This window comes from Lemur catta, chromosome 3 (genome assembly GCF_020740605.2).
Source record: "Lemur catta isolate mLemCat1 chromosome 3, mLemCat1.pri, whole genome shotgun sequence".
Taxonomy (NCBI): domain Eukaryota; kingdom Metazoa; phylum Chordata; class Mammalia; order Primates; family Lemuridae; genus Lemur; species Lemur catta.
Window position 1 is genome coordinate 92,875,242 of NC_059130.1, and position 17,759 is coordinate 92,893,000.

The following is a 17,759-nucleotide window of genomic DNA, read 5'->3' on the forward strand; positions in this document are numbered from 1 at the left end:
CGAGTAGCTGGGACTACAGGCATGTGCCACCATGCCCGGCTAATTTTTTTTTTCTATATATATTTTAGTTGGCCAGATAATTTCTTTCTATTTTTAGTAGAGACGGGGGTCTTGCTTTTGCTCAGGCTGGTCTCGAACTCCTGACCTTGAGCGATCCACCCGCCTCGGCCTCTCAGAGTGCTAGGATTACAGGCGTGAGCCACCGGGCCTGGCCTGATTTAACTTCTTAATCATCTTCGTGGAAGATCTCTATTATATTACTAAAAATAGTCCATCCTGTACCAAAAATAAAACCTGTCTTGCTTTGGCAAAGCCAATTAAGTCCTAGCAAGTACCACCATAATTCGGGGTCCCATGGGGGAGGAAGGTATCAAGGGCCAGGGGATGCTGGTGGTGAGACACTGGGGCTGAGCCAGCCCCGGGCTTTGCTGGGGTTCTGAGGCTTCTTGGAGCTGAGTGTGGTAAAGGGAAGGTCAGGGGATGGAGAGCTAGGGTTCTCTGAAGGCTGGGTCAAGCCCAACAGGGCCAATCGCTGAGAAGGCGGAGTGGAAAAGTAGGCCTTCTGTTCTTCTGAGTAGCGCTCCTGGGGTGTCACAGCATCCCGGTAAGTCCAGTCACGCCAATGGAAATTGAAACCTTCAAGAAGGGCGATACGGTCAGCTCTTGTAGGCACACAGTCATGAGGTTTTCTGGGTGGCAAATCTGGCACCTCTATCCCAGGCAGTAGCACTACCCCTCGGATGGCAAACCAGCCTCCAAATCGGGGGTGTATGCACACTCCTGATATGCGCTGGGGAGAGGATGAAGAAAAGCAAAGTCATGGAGGTCCCTTTGGCACTGAATCCAGCTACCATTACTGCAAGCTAGGCTTGTCCACTTATTTCCCACTCAGTGGACACTGATTATACATGTAAGCCCTGTCCCTGTCTTCTGGATGACCCTCTCAAAAATTTATTCTGAGCACAAGGAAGGGCTGGGTCTCAATCAGCTTCCCAGTGTCACCACTGGTCTCCTGATCACTGTTTGGCCCCTTCCATGTAGGGTTTTAAGAACACACCAGGTTTTCTGACCTGATGTGTCCCCAAGTAAACTCCAGAAAACATGTAATGGGACTGGACTGCAGGGCAGACACAGCTTCTTTTGTCCTGGGTTGTATCTAACAAATGCTTCATCCAGGGAAGGCTGAGGAATGTGGGGCATGATAGGGCTATCTTGAGGGGCCTTTACCATTTTCTCTCAGTCCCCACTCATTCACACTTGCTCTCTGACCTGGGTCCCCCAGGGGTCAGCCTCCACATCTTGTCGTTGGTAGTAGTAAGCAGCCCCTGCCACATGGGCTGCTGTCTGGGCCAGAATCTTTGGGCGCCTGTTGTGGTGTACCTCATAATCGGCGATGACTTCAATCTGCATCTCTGGGAGGCTCTGGGACAGAGGACAAGAGAAAGGCTCCTGTTAGCACAAGGGGAGTCATCACCTTGTCCTAGTTGGTGTGTTGACACAGTCCTGTCCTCAGAAGTCCTGTTTGAAGGGAAAACATGACCGACCTTAACCTGGGGGCCTCCACTGTGGAGAGAGTTATACTTCTCCATGTTTGAAGGGAAATTCACAAGTCCCAGTGTGGAGAAACACATGGTCCAGCTCTGGGGAGACCCAGTGTGTGTTTACATACGTATGTGCATATATGTTAAGTGTGTGGTGGGAGAATATTGTTCTATTCTCAAAAGGACCCAAAGACAGCATAAAGCTTGCAGGTCTAGGGCAAAGTCAGGTAAGCAATGCTTGGGGAATGTTGGGCTCATTCCTATTTCACTTGCAGACCAAGGAAAGCCAGGTCTTTGGTACGTATAGTTGCCCATCAGTGTAGGGTGAATGAAACTGGTTTCAGACTGTGGGTCTTCTAGAGGAAGGTGGTGGAACCTGGGTATGAGGAGGCAGAATGGGGAGAGATCACAGATTGTCAAGGCTGGCTTTTTGGTATCATTTCTCCTTTCAAGTGACTAGCTCTGGATCTAGCTTCTCCTGCATTGAGCTAGGAGGGGCTCAAAGCAGCTACAGGTCTGGGAGCTGGAAGAAAATTGAACCTTCCTCACCTCTCTAACACGGTTCAGATGGTAGGCCACACACTGGTCCACAGGGTCGGTCAGCGGTTGCAGGTGGCTGCTCTGCAAGAAGGGCTTGAGGGCCTGGTCAAACATGGCAGGTGTGCTGAGTACCAGGAAGGCCAGGGTAGGTCCTGGCAGGGGCAGGTGGAAAGCTGGAGGCAGGAGTTCATTGTACCATGCCACCTGGAACAGAGAGAAAGCTCAGGCCAGACTTTAGCCAGGCCCACACCTTAACCTGATACTGAAGGCTTCATACATTTTGCCCCAGCCTCTATCTCATTTGTTCAACAAATTTTCACTGATGCTGTATGATACATATTTATGGGGAACTCATCTGAATTTGACAGGGAATTAGTTTTTTTAGTTTTTTTTTTTTTTCCAACAAAGAATTCAGGCCTCATCCAACTATAAACCCCATGAACCAATGAAAATGAAAAACCCAGGAAAGAGGCCCCACACAGATGACAGTGACTAGAACTCCTCAACAGAGGGAGACAGCGAGTTCTCATCCATCACAGGAAGGTTCAGGGGGTTTCCATATGTTGCAGGGACAGAGTAACCTGGGATTGGAAAGGTTGAAGCTTTGGAGAGGAATGGCAACTTGATGCTCAATGCGGAGTGGAGAAGCAAGTTCAGTGACGTCACTCTGGGACTTGTATTCTTGTTTTGTTATTGATGGATTACATGATGCCCTTAATGGTATTGGGTCCAAGAGAGAACAACTATACAAGTTTATGAAAATGGTGTACCAAAGATGGCTGCCATGTGAGCTCTCTTTCATTCTGATTTTAAGGATAAGACCCCTGAGTTCTCCATGATGGAAATTGCTTCAATCTATAGAGTTGTTTATGATACCCTGATAGGTGTGGTTTTCCGGTCTTCAAGCAAAGCAAGAGCCAATGCAGAGTGGTTCAGGAGAAATTTAATGCAGTTATGATCTCAACGGGCTGGCAAGAGCACAAAGATACAGCAAACTTCTTGCTTGGCTATCCATCTGGGGCTTTAGGGGACTGGATCATTTCCCAGCCTTGGGCCTGCACACTAGTCTTGCAAGTACTCAATGTCTCCATCCAATCTCTTGGAAAGGAGCTAATGGAGCAAATTTGCATGGTTGCAAAGGGGACCTAGACTACATATAACATGATAAAGGGATACCTAGATCACTGCATGGATGGCACCATCCTGATCAGTTCAGTTGCCCTGGAGACAGTAAAGTTCAAGGAGGCGGAAGATCAGATCAGGAAGACTCTTGGTACATGGTTTGATTATGCCAGTGTAGTTCAACACCAGGCGATGGCTTGACTAGCCCCTAAAGAATCCCCAAACTTGCAACCACAGAGAATTATTAGACCAAGAGAAACACCTGTCCTTTTCTGGGTTTGCTGTGCCCAAATGGATTCCAGGTACAACTATAACTGCAACGTCACTTAAAATAGCTTCTGCTTGCTGAATTAAGAGAGGAGACTCAAGCTGAAGCATTACTTCCTCTGAAGCTGTTCCTGACCTTTGCTCATTCCCAGAATTTACCATTCCCCTCCTTTGTGTCTAAACAATAGCTATATAGCCAAAAAAAAAAATCTTTTAAGCTGTTTTGCTTTTTATGTATCATAATAGATTAAAAACTGAACCACGTCCAAACTATCTCCATACAGAGAGCTCAAAAATAAGGTCAGTTTCAGGCTATATAACACTAACTCTCGACATTGGCTTTGCAGGCAGTTTCTTAAAACACCATTCTTTTCATTTTCAGTCAAGGATGAATTGAGGCTACCAACATACTTAACCCTTGACATTGAGCCCATTGGGCATGGTGGCGTAGGGGTTTTCCTGCTTTTGATGGACCTTCTTGTTACTACACTTAACACCATATTGGTCTATAAAACCCCTATCAGCAATTGTATGTTTTTGAGGTTGACCGACCAGTAAAGCAAACATGCGATTGATGTAAACTTGATTATACTACACTATGATAGGACCAAATGAGGGTCCTCTGATACCAGAAAAGGCTTTCTTGGAAGCTAAGTCTTTTTTTTTTTTTTTGAGACAGAGTCTTGCTCTGTTTCCCTGCCTAGAGTGCTGTGGCATCAGCCTAGCTCACAGCAACCTCAAGCTCCAGGGCTGAAGCGATCCTCCTATTTCAGCCTCCCAAGTAGCTGGGACTACAGGTGTGTGCCACCACACCTGGCTAATTTTTTTCTATTTTTAGTAGAGACAGGATCTTTGTCTTGATCAGGCTGGTCTTGAACTCCTGAGCTCAAGCAATCCTTCCGCTGTGGCCTCCCAGAGTGCTAAGATTACAGGTGTGAGCTACCGCCCCCGGCCAGAAGGTTAAGTCTTGAAGGCTGGAAATTAAATTGTCAGGTTGACATGGGGAGGAGAATTGGTGTGCATTTTAAACAGAGGTCACAGCATAAGCAAAGATACAGGCAGAAAATTACTGGGCATATTTGAAGAAGAGCAAATTGTCTAGTTTGGTGGAAGTGAAGGGTCTGTAGAGGGGATCAGAGGGAGATAAGGCTGGAGAGATAAGTATGAGTGAGATTGTGAGTTGAATGCCAATTTAAGGAATATGGATTTAATTTGGTGACAGTGAGGAGCCATTGAAGATTTAAGGAGTAAACTGATATGATCAGTTTTAGAAAGATCTGACTGCAGTGTGAAGGATGGATTGGAGGCAAGGTGACAGCAAGGAGGTTATTACCATAATCCAAGTGAGAAATGGTGGCCTGGACCAGAGCATAGATGGGTGAAATGGAACGGAATGGATTTGGGAAATTCAGTAGACAAAGTCTGATTGGTCTTGGTGGCTGATTGGATGTGGGGTGGGAGGTGAGAGGTAGAAGCCTAGGATGACAGGCAGGGCTGCAGTTGGTTCTGTTTAGTACAATAGCTCCTAATACCCAGGTCTATCCAACTCGCCAAATAGGCATTCTCTCTCTCTCCCACACCTGCCATCTACCACTATCTCCACACCTTTATTCAGGCTCTTCCTGATGTTTGGGATGTACAATGATGCTCCTTCGTTTCAATCCATCTTTTCATATATAGCTCAATTTAATTTTTTCTGGCAAGTCCTCTGTTAAGCTAGACCCAACCTACTTTTCCTTCTATATCCTCCCCCAGCACTGATGTGAGCCATTCAGTGGAAAGAGTGGGAAGCAGGTGGTTTCTTAAGGATCAGGCAAAAGGCTCATGCTGAGTTTGTGTCCTAAGTATAGTGCTCAGTGCACGGGCACTGATGTGGGGAAAAACGACCTTTGTAAACGGAGATGGGGGTAGGGTGCCGAGACTTCCGTGCCAGGCAGTGCACAGAGTTTCTATACCCAGCCTGGCACTCACGATTGGCAACATCATGAATTATCCTTCTGTTGGTAGATGAACAAACCAGCCAATTGTGTGTTCGTCACCAGGAATGCCCATCCCTCCTTAGACGACCTAAATCATACTCATGCAAACTTTTCAGGCCTTGCCCTCTCCTAAATTTTTCAGGAAGCTTCCAAGGTGACTCTACCCTTCAGATCCCTTTTCCTGTAAATTACGTAGGTGACAATCAGAGTCACACAGGTCACTGGAACATATGGTATCTTCCATTCTTCAATCTGGCATTATATAGGGGGTAAAAGGACAAACACGCAACCGCTTCTCTACCTTTTTAACCGAACTCCCCGCTAACACTTTGTCCCAGTTCTCAGATGGACACCAGCCAGAGGAGCTCGGGGAAGATCAGAGGCCCCTGGGGCCTCACACCACTTGCAACGAGGCCAGTCATACACCTCGCCCTAGAAACGCACGAGGGATAAACCAACCTGGAAGGGGTACACCTCGAAGCCAAAAGGACACAGTGTGTCCTCAATCTTCTGCTTCAGCTCTGCGACTCGCGGCTCCATAGCGCACGCTGCACGCTGAGCTTGCTGGGGAATGGAGTCTCAAAGATAACAGGACCGTTACGTTTAGCTGACACTTGGACTCCATTTCCCAGAAAGTACTGGGACCAGGAGCGGGACATCGCTGGCCCTGCGCGATGCATCTTGGGGCGCGTAGTTCGTTTGGCCCTCGGAGCCAATCACAGAGATTCAGTAGGACTCGGTTTCCCGGCAGGCTTCACGGTGAGGGTGTGGATGCACGTGTCGCTCCAGGGAAACGCAGTTCAGCTGCCTCCATCGCCGGTTGTCTGCGCGAGAGGCCTACTCAGTTTCCCAGGTGGCCCTGCGGCAGCCAGCCCGATGTCAGATTTTCCCCACCTACCCAAAGATTTGAACCCAGCGGCGGCAGTTGTCGCTGGCACAGGTTTGGCATGATGGCACCAGTGTCCTGGATCTGGGGTGGTCTCGACCAAGGTTCGGCACCTTCAACTCCCACCTGATATCTGCGTATCATCAGGGTATACCGCTTTTCCCCCAGTTCTCCAAGAGCGCCGCTCCCTTCCCTAGTCGCAGAGTCGCAATTTTGGTCTGATACTGCATTCCCTAGTCCTAGTATTGCATCCCCATTTCCCTCTTTCGATCTAACGTTGTGGCCTTTTCTGGGCTGTACCTCGGGGTATCCCCTGCTGGGAGAGCAAGGACACAAGACGCCACGGACCCAGACCCCTGCCACAGGACATGAGTAGTAGCGTGAGCTGGTCTGAGCAGCTTGATGCACTTCTCAATGCTACCGATGGAAATGTGGCTCGGATTAAGGTGAGGGGTTGGCGGGGGCACCCAGCTTGCGTGACCACGTTAAGGGACTCTCAGAGCTCATTGGCCTGAGCAACTGTTTCTTTTGCAGCAGCGACTGTATCCTCTTGGGGTCTCCACGGCAAGTAAGTATTGTTCCATTCTACTACTCCCAGCCTTTTCTCTTTCCAAGATTTGCCCTCTTCCAGGATCTGTATCATCCACTGCTCTTTCCAAATTCCCCAACTCTTTCCTTTCCTCAGCTCTGTTCCCCCCACACAGATAGACCCTGCACTTATCCCTTCCTTATTCCCTCAGCAGGGGAGCTGCCTGGGACCTGGATTTCCTCTCATGACTTGCCTCCCCAGTTAGGAGACCAAGCTCAACAGCCTTGGGCTCTAGAGACTCCCACAGTCCCAGAGCGGCTGAGCTGGCCTGAGGCCTACAGTCTTTCCCATCTCCGGGATAAAGTTACTATTCTCCAATCCCAGCTTCGATTTCAGGCTCAGGTGAGGCTGGGAACCCTAGATGTGTATATGTGATGTTTGTGTGAGATGAAAATACTAGGGCTTGGGAAAAGCTCCTTACACAGTAGCTGATGTGTTTTTTCTGCCTGGGTAGGTGACTGAGGCACTAAGGCAGGCTGTACAAGGCTTGCTGGAAGAGCGAGAACAGCAGAAGTACCAGATCAGTGCCCTGGAAGGTATCTGGCCCCTTCATACACACAACTTCATATGTATGTACACAATTTTGCCACACACCTGTTGTGTGTGCACATGTGTCTTGATCTGCAAGTAGAGCGTCAGGCTCATGTGTGAAGCTCTTAGAGAGGCTGACCCCCAACTTGTCCCACTACAGCATCACTAAGGTTGCTGCAGGGGGGCCCAGAGGGGAGGGCTCTTCTGGAGCAACGCCTGGAGGAGCTGAGAAGGGACCTTCAGGGCCTTTGGAGCCAGGTGCAGGAGCAGGCCCAAGTCCAAGCCCAAATGCAAACAGGACCATTAAACTGCAGCACTACCAGTGGGCTTCATCAGGAGCTGCAGACAGAGTAAGTGATGGGCAAGCCTTTGCGTTCTTGGGGGCCTCTGAACTTGTGGCATTCTGGGAGGCTGGTGGCCTCCTCACTCTGGATTTGTTGACTGACACTGCTGATGCTTCTGCAGGCGGCAAAAGCTGTGGGAGGAGTCAGAGATTCTGCGGAAGGAACTGAAGTTGCTGCGGGACCAGCTGAGTAAGTGAAAAATTAGGGGTGAATATGTCTTCGCTTGTCCTCTTTTCTGGAAAGCCTTCTTGCTCTCCCATTAAGTGGCCTTAGCTCTGACTGCTTGAGCTACTGAGAAGTCTGGCCAAGTATTTTTGTCTTGCTGTTTGTCTCTCATGGTGCAAGTTTAATCTTTCCAGTCAGCTTGGAAGCTTCCCAAAAGCTGGACCAGAATGCTTCTGTCTCAGTTTTCAGCAACAGGCTGGTCACAAGGCAGGGAGCATGAAGGAAAGAAGTTGGGGAAGAGCTCTCTTATGTTCTCTCTCACCTGCAGACCGGCACCAGGAGCTGCTGCTGAAACAGATCTCTGAGGGGCGGCAGACTCAGGCCTGTAGCTGGAAGGTAGGATCAGGATTGTACCCATCTCTGCATATTTCTCCATGGAGGCCCCTTCCTTTCTCTGTCTATCCTATTTGGCAGGCAGGCCAGGATACCCTCTCCTGCCCCCATCTCTTTTCCTTGTGCTGACTCTACCTCTTTCTAGAGCTCTTCTTCTCAATCCTTCTGCTCTAGGCCATGAGAAACTGTCATTGGCCACATGAAGGTTCCAAGTGTGCTGAAGAGGACAATTATGGGGAGGGGAGAGGGAGAGCTTTGGTCCTATCTGAGCCTGTGGTCTGGCAGATGTTGAAGCAGCTGCAAAGTGGCCAGGAAGGCAAAGGTCACACCCTGGAAGCTGCCAGGACAGAGGCCCAGGATGCCTGGCAGGAACATGACCTCCTCAGGTCAGGGGGTATGGGTGCTGTGGCAGTGGAGGGGATTTTTTTCACAGAGGTCAGGCACTGGGGACCAAAGTTCAGCTATCCTAGATTTTGGCCTGGGCTGGTAGAGGTAGTTTCTGGGTTGTAGCCTATACGGGCAGCATTGGGCATTCTTTACTTGATACAGAGTTACTGAGATGTCTTTATATGTATGGATATAAAGAGGGAGGAGACTCACAAAGGAGGACAGTTCTGTGCTGGGAGGGCTCCCTTGACATATCATCACCGTGTCTGCCACTGATCTGTTCCCCTTTCCAGGACCTCCGTTCATGTCCTCCAATTTAAGCTGCCCCTGGTCACCACCTGTGCCATGTCTTTCTTCATCTAGCTCTGAAGTCAGTCTTCTGGACAGTAACAGTAGCTGGGAACTTTTATGGAAGCTAGGCAGGGGTAAGAGCAGGGATCCCAGTTTTGGGGGAGGCTAAATCTGAATGGTTCTTGAATGCCAGCTGCCTAATTGTTTAGCACTGGGTAGAAGGGAGTCTCTGCCTGTTTGTGAATTCATCCATCTCTGTTGCTACTTATCTCAAGTTAGGCCTGTATGTCCCTCCCCATCACACAGGCCCAGGGCCTAGTTCTGTGCATATCATAGTGCTTGCTGATGATTTGCTTTCTCTTCTCTTTTCCTTCCTCTTAGGTCTCCAGAGGAGCACCCTTTCTAACTTGGAGCCCAGAAGCTTTCACCTCCACTCCCAGAGTCTTGAGCAAGAGACTTTCCTTCACAGCCCCAAGATGCTCCTGAGTGACCTATAAGGACTTATAAAGAGTAGTCGGATGAAGGCTTCATTGCCCACCCTCCCCTCCAAGGCCCTTTCTCTAGGCCACCTGCTCCTCCCCTCTTGATCTAGCTGTTATCTGTCTTCTCTACTGAGGCTTTTCACTGCCTGCCCATCCCTGTCCCCCAACTGCAATAAAATAGTTTAACCTTCCCTGATGTATTTTCTGTAAATCAGCACCCACATGGGATAGACTAGCTGTACCCTTTCTTGCTCCTGTTACTTGACTGCTTCCTGTGACCTTTACCACTGAAATCCAAGTTCATAGACACTTATTGCTGTAACTTCTGTGTATAAGCTGAGTTGAACTTGGAAAGAGGTAGAAGCTCCCATTGTGGTGAGTAGAATGAGGTAGGACACTGCTCTGAGGCAATAGTGCTGTGGGGATGTAGAGGGGGTGAGATATTCTGGTGAGACCGGGACCTAGATAGTAGGAGGCTTCCTTTCCTTATCTCTAGCTTCTGCTTCTTGAGGTTCACTCCAGCCTCTCCACACCTTCTCATTCTCAGCAGCCCAGCCTGAATTTCTGTGGCAGACTTCTCCATGGTCTCTCTTCTTTCAGTCTCTCTGCCTCTAATTGTGAGGGTTTCAGAATTTTTTGTGTGACCACCAGTAAGAAATACAGTTTATACTGAAACAAAATTTTCATAATTCAATTCTTTTTTTTTTTTTTTGAGACAGAGTCTCGCTCTGTTGCCCAGGCTAGAGTGCTATGGCGTTAGCCTAGCTCACAGCAACCTCAAACTCCTGGGCTCTAGCGATCCTTCTGCCTCAGCCTCCTGAGTAGCTGGGACCACAGGCACGTGCCACCATGCCTGGCTAATTTTTTTCTATATATATTTTTAGCTGTCCAGATCATTTCTTTTTTTTTTTTTTTTTTGAGACAGAGTGTCGCTTTGTTGCCCGGGCTAGAGTGAGTGCCGTGGCGTCAGCCTAGCTCACAGCAACCTCAAACTCCTGGGCTTAAGCGATCCTACTGCCTCAGCCACCCGAGTAGCTGGGACTACAGGCATGTGCCACCATGCCCGGCTAATTTTTTTTTTTTATATATATATATTTTAGTTGGCCAGATAATTTCTTTCTATTTTTAGTAGAGACGGGGTCTCATTCTTGCTCAGGCTAGTCTCGAACTCCTGACCTCGAGCGATCCACCCTCCTCGGCCTCCCAGAGTGCCAGGATTACAGGCATGAGCCACCGCGCCCGGCCCAGATCATTTCTTTCTAGTAGAGACAGGGTCTCGCTCTTGCTCAGGCTGGTCTAAAACTCCTGACCTCAAGTGGTCCTCCCGCCTCGGTCTCTCAGAGTGCTAGGATTACAGGCATGAGCCACCACGCCTGACCCTTTTTTTATTTTTAATTGAGACAGGGTCTCACTCTGTTGCCCAGGCTAGAATGCAATGACATCATCATAGCAACCTCAAACCTCAAACTGGGGGCTCAAGTGATCCTTCTGCCTCAGTCTCCTGAAAAGCTGCGACTATAGGTGTGCGCCACCATGCCTGGCTAATTTTCTTAGTTTTTGTAGAAACAAGGTCTTGCTGTTGCCCAGGCTGGTCTCAAACCCCTAGCCTTAAGTAATCCTCCTGCCTTGGCCTCCCAAAGTGCTAGGGTTACAGGCGTAAGCCACCATGCCCAGCCTTAATTCTTATTCTTACTATGAGTGATGCACTTTGATAATTGCTTTCTTTTTTTTGGGTAGAGATGGGATCTTGCTATGTTGCCCAGGCTAGTCTCAAACTCCTGGCCTCAAGTGATCCTCCTGCCTCAGCCTCCCAAAGTGTTGGGATTAACACTCTGATATTTTGATTATATTTCATTTAAAAAATACCTTGTGGCCGGGCGCGGAGGCTCATGCCTGTAATCCTAGCACTCAGGGAGGCCGAGGCGGGTGGATTGCTCAAGGTCAGGAGTTTGAGACCAGCCTGAGCAAGAGTGAGACCCTGTCTCTACTAAAAATAGAAATAAATTATATGGACAACTAAAATATATATATATAGAAAAAATTAGCCGGGCATGGTGGTGCATGCCTGTAGTCCCAGCTACTCGGGAGGCTGAGGCAGTAGGATTGCTAGAGCCCAGGAGTTTGAGGTTGCTGTGAGCTAGGCTGACGCCACGGCACTCACTCTAGCCCGGGCAACACAGCGAGACTCTGTCTCAAAAAAAAAAAAAAGAAAAAAAACCTTGTGGCTAATGATTCTGATCCTTTTACCACTTAGTTGCTGCCTGGAAAGTACAGTTGACCCTTGAACAACATAGGCATGAACTGCAAGGGTTCACTTATATGTAGATTTTCTTCCAACCAAACATGGATCAAAAATACAGTATTCTGGGATGTGAGACCTGTGTATATAGAGGGCTCACTTTTCTTATGTTCCTCAGGGGTGACTTTGAGACTGGAGTATACATAGATTTTGGTATATTCTCAGTGTCCTGGAACCATTCCCCAAGGTATACCAAGGGACGAGCGTACATCTTTCTATGTGACTAAGAGCAGCTTTACTTTCTCCTCACTGGGCTTTGTGTTCCAGACAGTATTGTCCAGGATTTCCTAAAAGGCAGCAGTGTCTCACTGAGGCCTCATAAGGCCTCTTCTACTGCTAAATGTAGTCAAAAGATAATGCCATCTGACCACCAGTGGATGTTTATTGAGAGCAATCCTGTCATGTATTTTCCCTGAGCTAAATGTGCAGTGGACTCATGTGAAGTTCTCAGTTCTCAGATCAGTCGTGCCAGAGAAAGGAGACAATTATCTGAAATAAAAGCATAATAAAAGGCTGAGGTGAGTAGGGTAGGAATTACCTTCAGTTATGGGGTACATTCAAGGCCCTGTCCTGACTAGCAGACAGGTCATGGGGAGAAGGCCTTCAAGGTACAGGGCAATCTTCTGTTCTTTCAGCATTGGGAGACTGTGAGAGTGGAATGACAAAGATCAGACATGGGTCAAATAGACCCAGTTTAAAAAAACAAAAATGTCTCATCAAACCTCATCTTCCTGTTGAAGCAGGTGCAAGAAAGCCCTGTCATTTACATCTTTCACTGGGCAGGTGATACATCTGGCATGGTGACGTTATTCAATTCTGCTTGCTACCAGTGCTTTACTTATTTATCAGCTACTTTGCATCAAGCTCTGTGGGAGACAGGCTTATAAGGGGTTCCAAGGTTCTCGCAACAGAAATAATAAATAGCAAGGTGGAACAATGATATTTGAACTGTCACCAGGTGGCAGCACATGATTTGTTGCCAGAAGAATGGTAACAAAAAGGCTTTGGGGCCAGGGGGACTGGGCTGGGCTCTTTTCTCTCTCCAGAGATCCTGTGAGCTATCATTTAATCTTCCTAAAACAGTGCCCTGTTTAGGTTACACTCCTGCTCAAGAATAGCTCTCACAACATAAAAAATAAAGCACAAATTTGACATTTAAGCCCAACGCACGTTCAGTCTCTTTTCTCTCCAATATCTTCTACTACACATATTTCTCAAACTTTATAGTCACCAAGAATGCACTTCAATGATTCAATCCCATTCGTCTGTCAAGACTCCCCCACCCCCCTTCCAGGAGAAGAGAAGTCTAAAGATATCCGAAAGGTCTCTAGCCACAGGGAGTGCTGGTGCAGTAATGCACAAACTCCACTGTTCCTGTCTGCTCTTGCCGTTCTCCTGTTCCATTCTGCTCAGGTATGAGATTATGAGTTCCTGAGGTTCAGGCATACGGAAAGCGTGAGGAAATATGTGCCTGTTGAACAGTTGGAGAGAATTTTTATTCTTCATCCAGCTCTTTCAAAGTCTCTTCTGTTTTCAAGCTAGCTCAAGTGTTATTATACCTTCTCTAAGCCGTCACATCATCGAATCTTTCAGTCTATTGCTCCCTCAGCATTTTGTTTGGCTCTACTCAATGCTCTTACTATCTCAAGTCGCTAATAATGATGTATGTATCAATTTTTTCTCATTATACTGAGATACTGCAGGACGCCTCATTCTTACCGCTTTTCCTTACTCAGCTAAACCCGAATGCCGCGCGGGTCTAGTCCATTTTCAATCGGGTTTATCAATTACTGATCGCTTCTGTGTTTAGCATTTTGATTGGTCCATCTTGTGTTTACTGTCCCTCCCTCTGAGAGGCTCCTGGACTTGGGTTTCCCCCAGGTGTATTCCCTCCTTGGTTCCGCCTTTCCAACACACTGCCTCTTCTGTTTTTACCTTCTCTTCCTTCCTATTGGTTCCCTTCGTCCTCCAGAGTTGGCGCCTAGGGCTGTTGATTGGCTTTTCTGGACGCCCATTGTGCCCACCCTCATACCACGTGGCATTCCTAACGGTAATTGGGCAATTCCACTAGCTCGTTTATCAAGGACTGACGATTGATTGGCTGCTCCAAGGGAGGGCTCGAGGAGTGGGGCGGGGCCTCTGACGCCACGCCCCCAGCTTGCCTGTCGAGGTGGGCAGACGTTTCAGTCGCTCGCGGCCCGGAGGTCAGTGGAGCTAGCAGCTGGCCTTTCAGTCTCGCCGGTTGAATAGTCCTCCTGGCCCAGCCAAACAGGCGGGGTGGGGTAAGCGGCCCGACTGTGGGGCCATGGCAGTAGCCTCCTCGTCCTCCGCCACCACTAGCCCCGTCGTGTCGCCGGCTTCTGGGCGAGGGACCCCCACCGCCTCCGCAGGCTAAGGAGCCGCTGCCGCCACCGAGCTGTGAGGGTTACTATGCTCCCTCTTTGCAGCCTCCTCCCCCTCCCACCCGCGCAGGCACCCCTCTGGCTGTTCAGTCCTGCCTCAGGTAACGTGAAGAGAGTGCGTGGGGCACAACCCCGGGGGCATCCCGGCCCGCGCGCGCGGCTGTTACACCTCTTCCGCCCCGAAACTTTGGCAATCTGGTCTCTTAGCACGCGAGGGGACTCCTCAGCTTCCCAGAGATCTTCTCAGCGGCTGGGGACGCTCCCCTTCTCTGCTCCTTTCCCCTTCCCTTCTCAATTCCCTCAGGGTCCCAGGACAGCCCCGCCACCCCCAGCGCCTTCTCCCCCTCAGGGGCATTAGAAGTTGCCTCTCATCGGGGACCTTCCTCACTTCAGAGATTAAGGAATCCTTGGTTTTCTCCTAAAACTCTTGTTTCGGAGACCTCCAACTCCCCACTCCTCCCTCCGAGAGCTGGACTCTTTCACTTTACTTCCCTCAAACATGCTCTTCTCTCGAAAACGTCCACTTCTATCTACCCTCGAAAAATACTTCCCTCAGACACTACTGTCTTCCTCCTCCTCTTTTCTCCTCTCCCTGGTCACCCATCATCTCCTCTCCCCTCCTTTTCCCTCCTCTGCGTTTTACCCTTCACTTTCAAGATTCTGGACGAAGCCAGTATTCATATTTAGCTGGAAATGAAATCCAGATTTGTCTAATTAAAAAACCTTTACATTATACCTCTGAGAAAAACTGTTAAAGAATTTGGACTTTATTCTGTAGGCTTGGGGAACCGTTGAAGGTTTTGTAAGCAGAAGGTTGATATGATGGCATTGTCTGTAGTGAAAATGTAGAGGAAGAATTGAAAGTGAAGACTGGAGGCGAAAAACCTAGGTAGGCAGGAAACTAGGGTGCTAATCCCGGCGAGAGGGAATGAACTGGGGTAGTGGTGAGAGAATGACGTGCAGTTCCAAGAGGGATTGTCCAAAATAGTGTTGAGAGGATTAGTGGGAGGGTTCTGACTTGGCTGATGGTGTGAATTGGTAGTGTTAGTTGAAATAGGGAACATAAAGAAACAGTTTTGAGGAAAGGTAATAAATTTGGTTTTGGACAAGTTCAGTTTGAGGTGTTTTTCAGGTATCACTCGGGGTAGCTGGAAATTTGGGTCTGAAAATTGGGGGATAGGTTGGAACTGAATACATAAAATTGAGGGTCAAGAGACTATGGGGGACATTTGAAGTCTTGGTATGGGATGATAATACTGAAAGAAGAGAAGAAAAGGGCTGTGGACCAGAAGGAACATCATTGTTTGAAGGGTATTAGACACTGAAAAAGAGAGGTTAAAGGAATGGGACAAGAACTAGAACAGAATGGCATTATAATAGAAGCCAAAGGAAGAAAGGGTTTCAAGAAGGAAGGGGATGACTATCAATATCAGGTGTTCCAGAGGTCAATTAGGAAGAAGCCACTGAATTTAGCAATTAGGAAGTCACTTGTTTCCTTTGAAAGCCAGTTTAGGTAGTATAGTGGTGGCAATGATGACAGTAGTCATATCACGATGGATTGAGGAATAAATGACAGGCAGTGAGTGAAATTACTCTTTCAACAGTGTTGTGAAGGAGAACTGGTACTAGTGAAACTCGTCTTTATTGAGAATATACTCCTCTTTATTGAGTATGCCAGGTAGCATAAAGATGCTTTATAGATCACAGCAGCCTTGCGGTTTAGGTGTCAGTATCCCTCTTTCACAGTTAGGAAGACTATAGGCAAGGATTTGAATAGGTATGTCTAGTTCTGAAACCTGTGTTCTTTCCATTATGGCACATGTGTTTTTCTTTTTAGTACGGATGAAACAGTTTTGTAGGTTGAGGGAAAAGTTTACTTAGGAAATATGTCAGGCATTTCATTCTTTGATACCAAAAAGATAGAAGTCAAGATGGATAATGATGTGGTAGAATGGAAGGAAGGTGAGAGAGTTTGATAGATGGCCTTATTTTCTTGATGTGATCAGTTATCTGTGAAGGGGATTATCTTTGGAGACTGAAGAAACTGTGGTGAGTTTCTGACTTGAGTGTTACGGCCATGAGAATCTTAAATGGAAAATGAAAGGGGAATAGATTAAGGATTCTTTTTTTTAGACTAGTCAAGTGTAGTAGTAAGAAGGCAGGAAAGTAGTAGAACAAGGAGTTCAATCTGTAACTGACTGTGAATAATCAAGTGAGATAACTCACTACCTTCACACCAGCCTAGATTAAGGATTTTTTTAAAAGATTGCTGATTACATTGAGGGCCCAGTTAGTTAGAAATAATATATTTGTAATGGGGCCCAGTAGCATGGATTTCACACTTTCTTCAACAGCCTAAGAGGAGGAGGGCAAAAAAGATGATTGGGTTGATCCATGATTGGAATTTACAGGACAGAAAGATAAAGTGGGGAGCAACTTTACCCTGCTAGTGGTAGGGAGATATGATCAACTCTGAGGGTCCAAGCTGGGGATTATAAGAGGCAAAACCTATAAGGAGGCTGGTGAACTTGGAGAATAAAGAGACAATCAGAAACATGGTTGAAGACCAGGTTTTGCAAGAAATTCATAATTGGAAAGCTCAGACTTCAGTATTTCAAGGAAAAAGACAAAAACTGGTGTAACTATCTCAGTGCTTTTGAAGGGGAATGGAGGTGTAGGTTATTGATGTAGGGGGAGGTTAGGGGGCTGTGCTGAATATGTCATCAATATGAATATCATAGTTTCCAAGTATGGTAGCAGGAGATGGAGCAGAGGAGATATTAGGTCCTATAGGTGGGGCCGCTCATCAAGGAGGGACCCAGAATTGGATTGGAGGTTCCTTAGCTCTTGTTAGAAAGTAGTACTAGATGGTACAGATGTTTGTGTGTGAATTAATGGTGATATCATCAGATACCTGATGCCCTGGATATATATGATGTGTTATTCTTGCAGATGTATATTTGGGGTGGACTCTCAAACACAAATCCTTTGTACTTGGGCATATGATGGGCCTTAATTCTGTTTAAAAATATTTGTGCTGGGAGGCTAGGGACTCTCCACCCCAGGATCCCCAATAACATTTTGTACTTAAGGTTTGAGCTAATTATAAAAAGAAAAGTATGCCTTTACATGTGTTCATTCCCTGGCTTATTTAGAGTAGCAAGTGAAAATGTTTATAGATATATTCTTAGTGTCATACACTTCATTTTGTTTTGCAAAATGAATGTTGTGTTGGAATTTGAAACCTATGATAAGGACATTTATGGGAATTTTGTCTCCTAGTGGATGAAGCCCAATCATTACATTGTATTGTGTGGGTGATGGTGAATGTTTTGGCCCAACAATGGGTATTATACTTTTTTCCAAGTCATCATATGGAGATGACTTCAGTGTGGTCTCACTAGTGTTATTTTTGCTGAACACTCAGAAGGAGTGTGTGTTTCAGAGAAAAGCCTACTTGTGATAAATTTTCCTGAAAATTTCAGAAAGGCAGTATGATAAAAGAAAAAAAATTAGGAAAGTCCTATATATAAATTTATAT

The 17,759-nt window shown here is 47.2% G+C and overlaps 3 protein-coding genes across 8 annotated transcripts in view; 2 read left to right on the forward strand and 1 right to left on the reverse strand.

Annotated features, from left to right (window-relative positions):
* Window positions 1-289: 289 nt before the first annotated feature.
* On the reverse strand, window positions 290-6,267 carry MMACHC (metabolism of cobalamin associated C). The gene is made up of 4 exons (XM_045545553.1): window positions 5,909-6,267; window positions 2,091-2,285; window positions 1,270-1,422; window positions 290-790 (listed from the first exon to the last, which is right to left on the reverse strand). The coding sequence occupies exons 1-4, from the start codon at window positions 5,987-5,989 to the stop codon at window positions 371-373; spliced, it is 849 nt and encodes a 282-aa protein (XP_045401509.1). The 5' UTR covers window positions 5,990-6,267; the 3' UTR covers window positions 290-370.
* CCDC163 (coiled-coil domain containing 163) lies at window positions 4,375-9,708 on the forward strand. 6 transcript variants are annotated; one of them, XR_006733876.1, is made up of 10 exons: window positions 4,375-6,781; window positions 6,870-6,903; window positions 7,076-7,266; window positions 7,379-7,460; window positions 7,616-7,805; window positions 7,921-7,988; window positions 8,293-8,360; window positions 8,532-8,743; window positions 9,038-9,169; window positions 9,417-9,453. XR_006733876.1 is itself a non-coding variant. In XM_045545550.1 (10 exons), the coding sequence occupies exons 1-10, from the start codon at window positions 6,704-6,706 to the stop codon at window positions 9,530-9,532; spliced, it is 1,098 nt and encodes a 365-aa protein (XP_045401506.1). In that variant the 5' UTR covers window positions 4,376-6,703; the 3' UTR covers window positions 9,533-9,708. The 6 variants fall into 6 exon arrangements, 4 of the variants coding, with proteins under 4 accessions (XP_045401506.1, XP_045401504.1, XP_045401508.1 ...); XM_045545550.1 differs by having other exon boundaries at window positions 4,376-6,781; window positions 7,079-7,266; window positions 9,108-9,169; window positions 9,417-9,708; XM_045545548.1 differs by having other exon boundaries at window positions 4,377-6,781; window positions 9,108-9,169; window positions 9,417-9,708.
* A 4,277-nt stretch (window positions 9,709-13,985) lies between these two features.
* TESK2 (testis associated actin remodelling kinase 2) overlaps window positions 13,986-17,759 on the forward strand; it is a 123,079-nt gene continuing 119,305 nt past the window's right edge. The window contains exon 1 of the mRNA XM_045545554.1: window positions 13,986-14,319. The gene's annotated coding sequence lies outside the window, so the exon portion shown is untranslated. The remainder of the gene's footprint in view (window positions 14,320-17,759) is intronic.

Coding starts and splice junctions, on each gene's coding strand:
- MMACHC (XM_045545553.1), bottom strand. CDS start 5,989: ATGGAGCCGCGAGTCGCAGAGCTGAAGCAGAAGATTGAGGACACACTG. Junction 1,423..2,090: donor ATCTGAACCGTGTTAGAGAG/GTGAGGAAGGTT, acceptor CCTCTGTCCCAG/AGCCTCCCAGAGATGCAGAT. Junction 791..1,269: donor CTGACCCCTGGGGGACCCAG/GTCAGAGAGCAA, acceptor TCCTCTCCCCAG/CGCATATCAGGAGTGTGCAT.
- CCDC163 (XM_045545548.1), top strand. CDS start 6,704: ATGAGTAGTAGCGTGAGCTGGTCTGAGCAGCTTGATGCACTTCTCAAT. Junction 6,782..6,869: donor GAAATGTGGCTCGGATTAAG/GTGAGGGGTTGG, acceptor TTTCTTTTGCAG/CAGCGACTGTATCCTCTTGG. Junction 7,806..7,920: donor CATCAGGAGCTGCAGACAGA/GTAAGTGATGGG, acceptor ATGCTTCTGCAG/GCGGCAAAAGCTGTGGGAGG.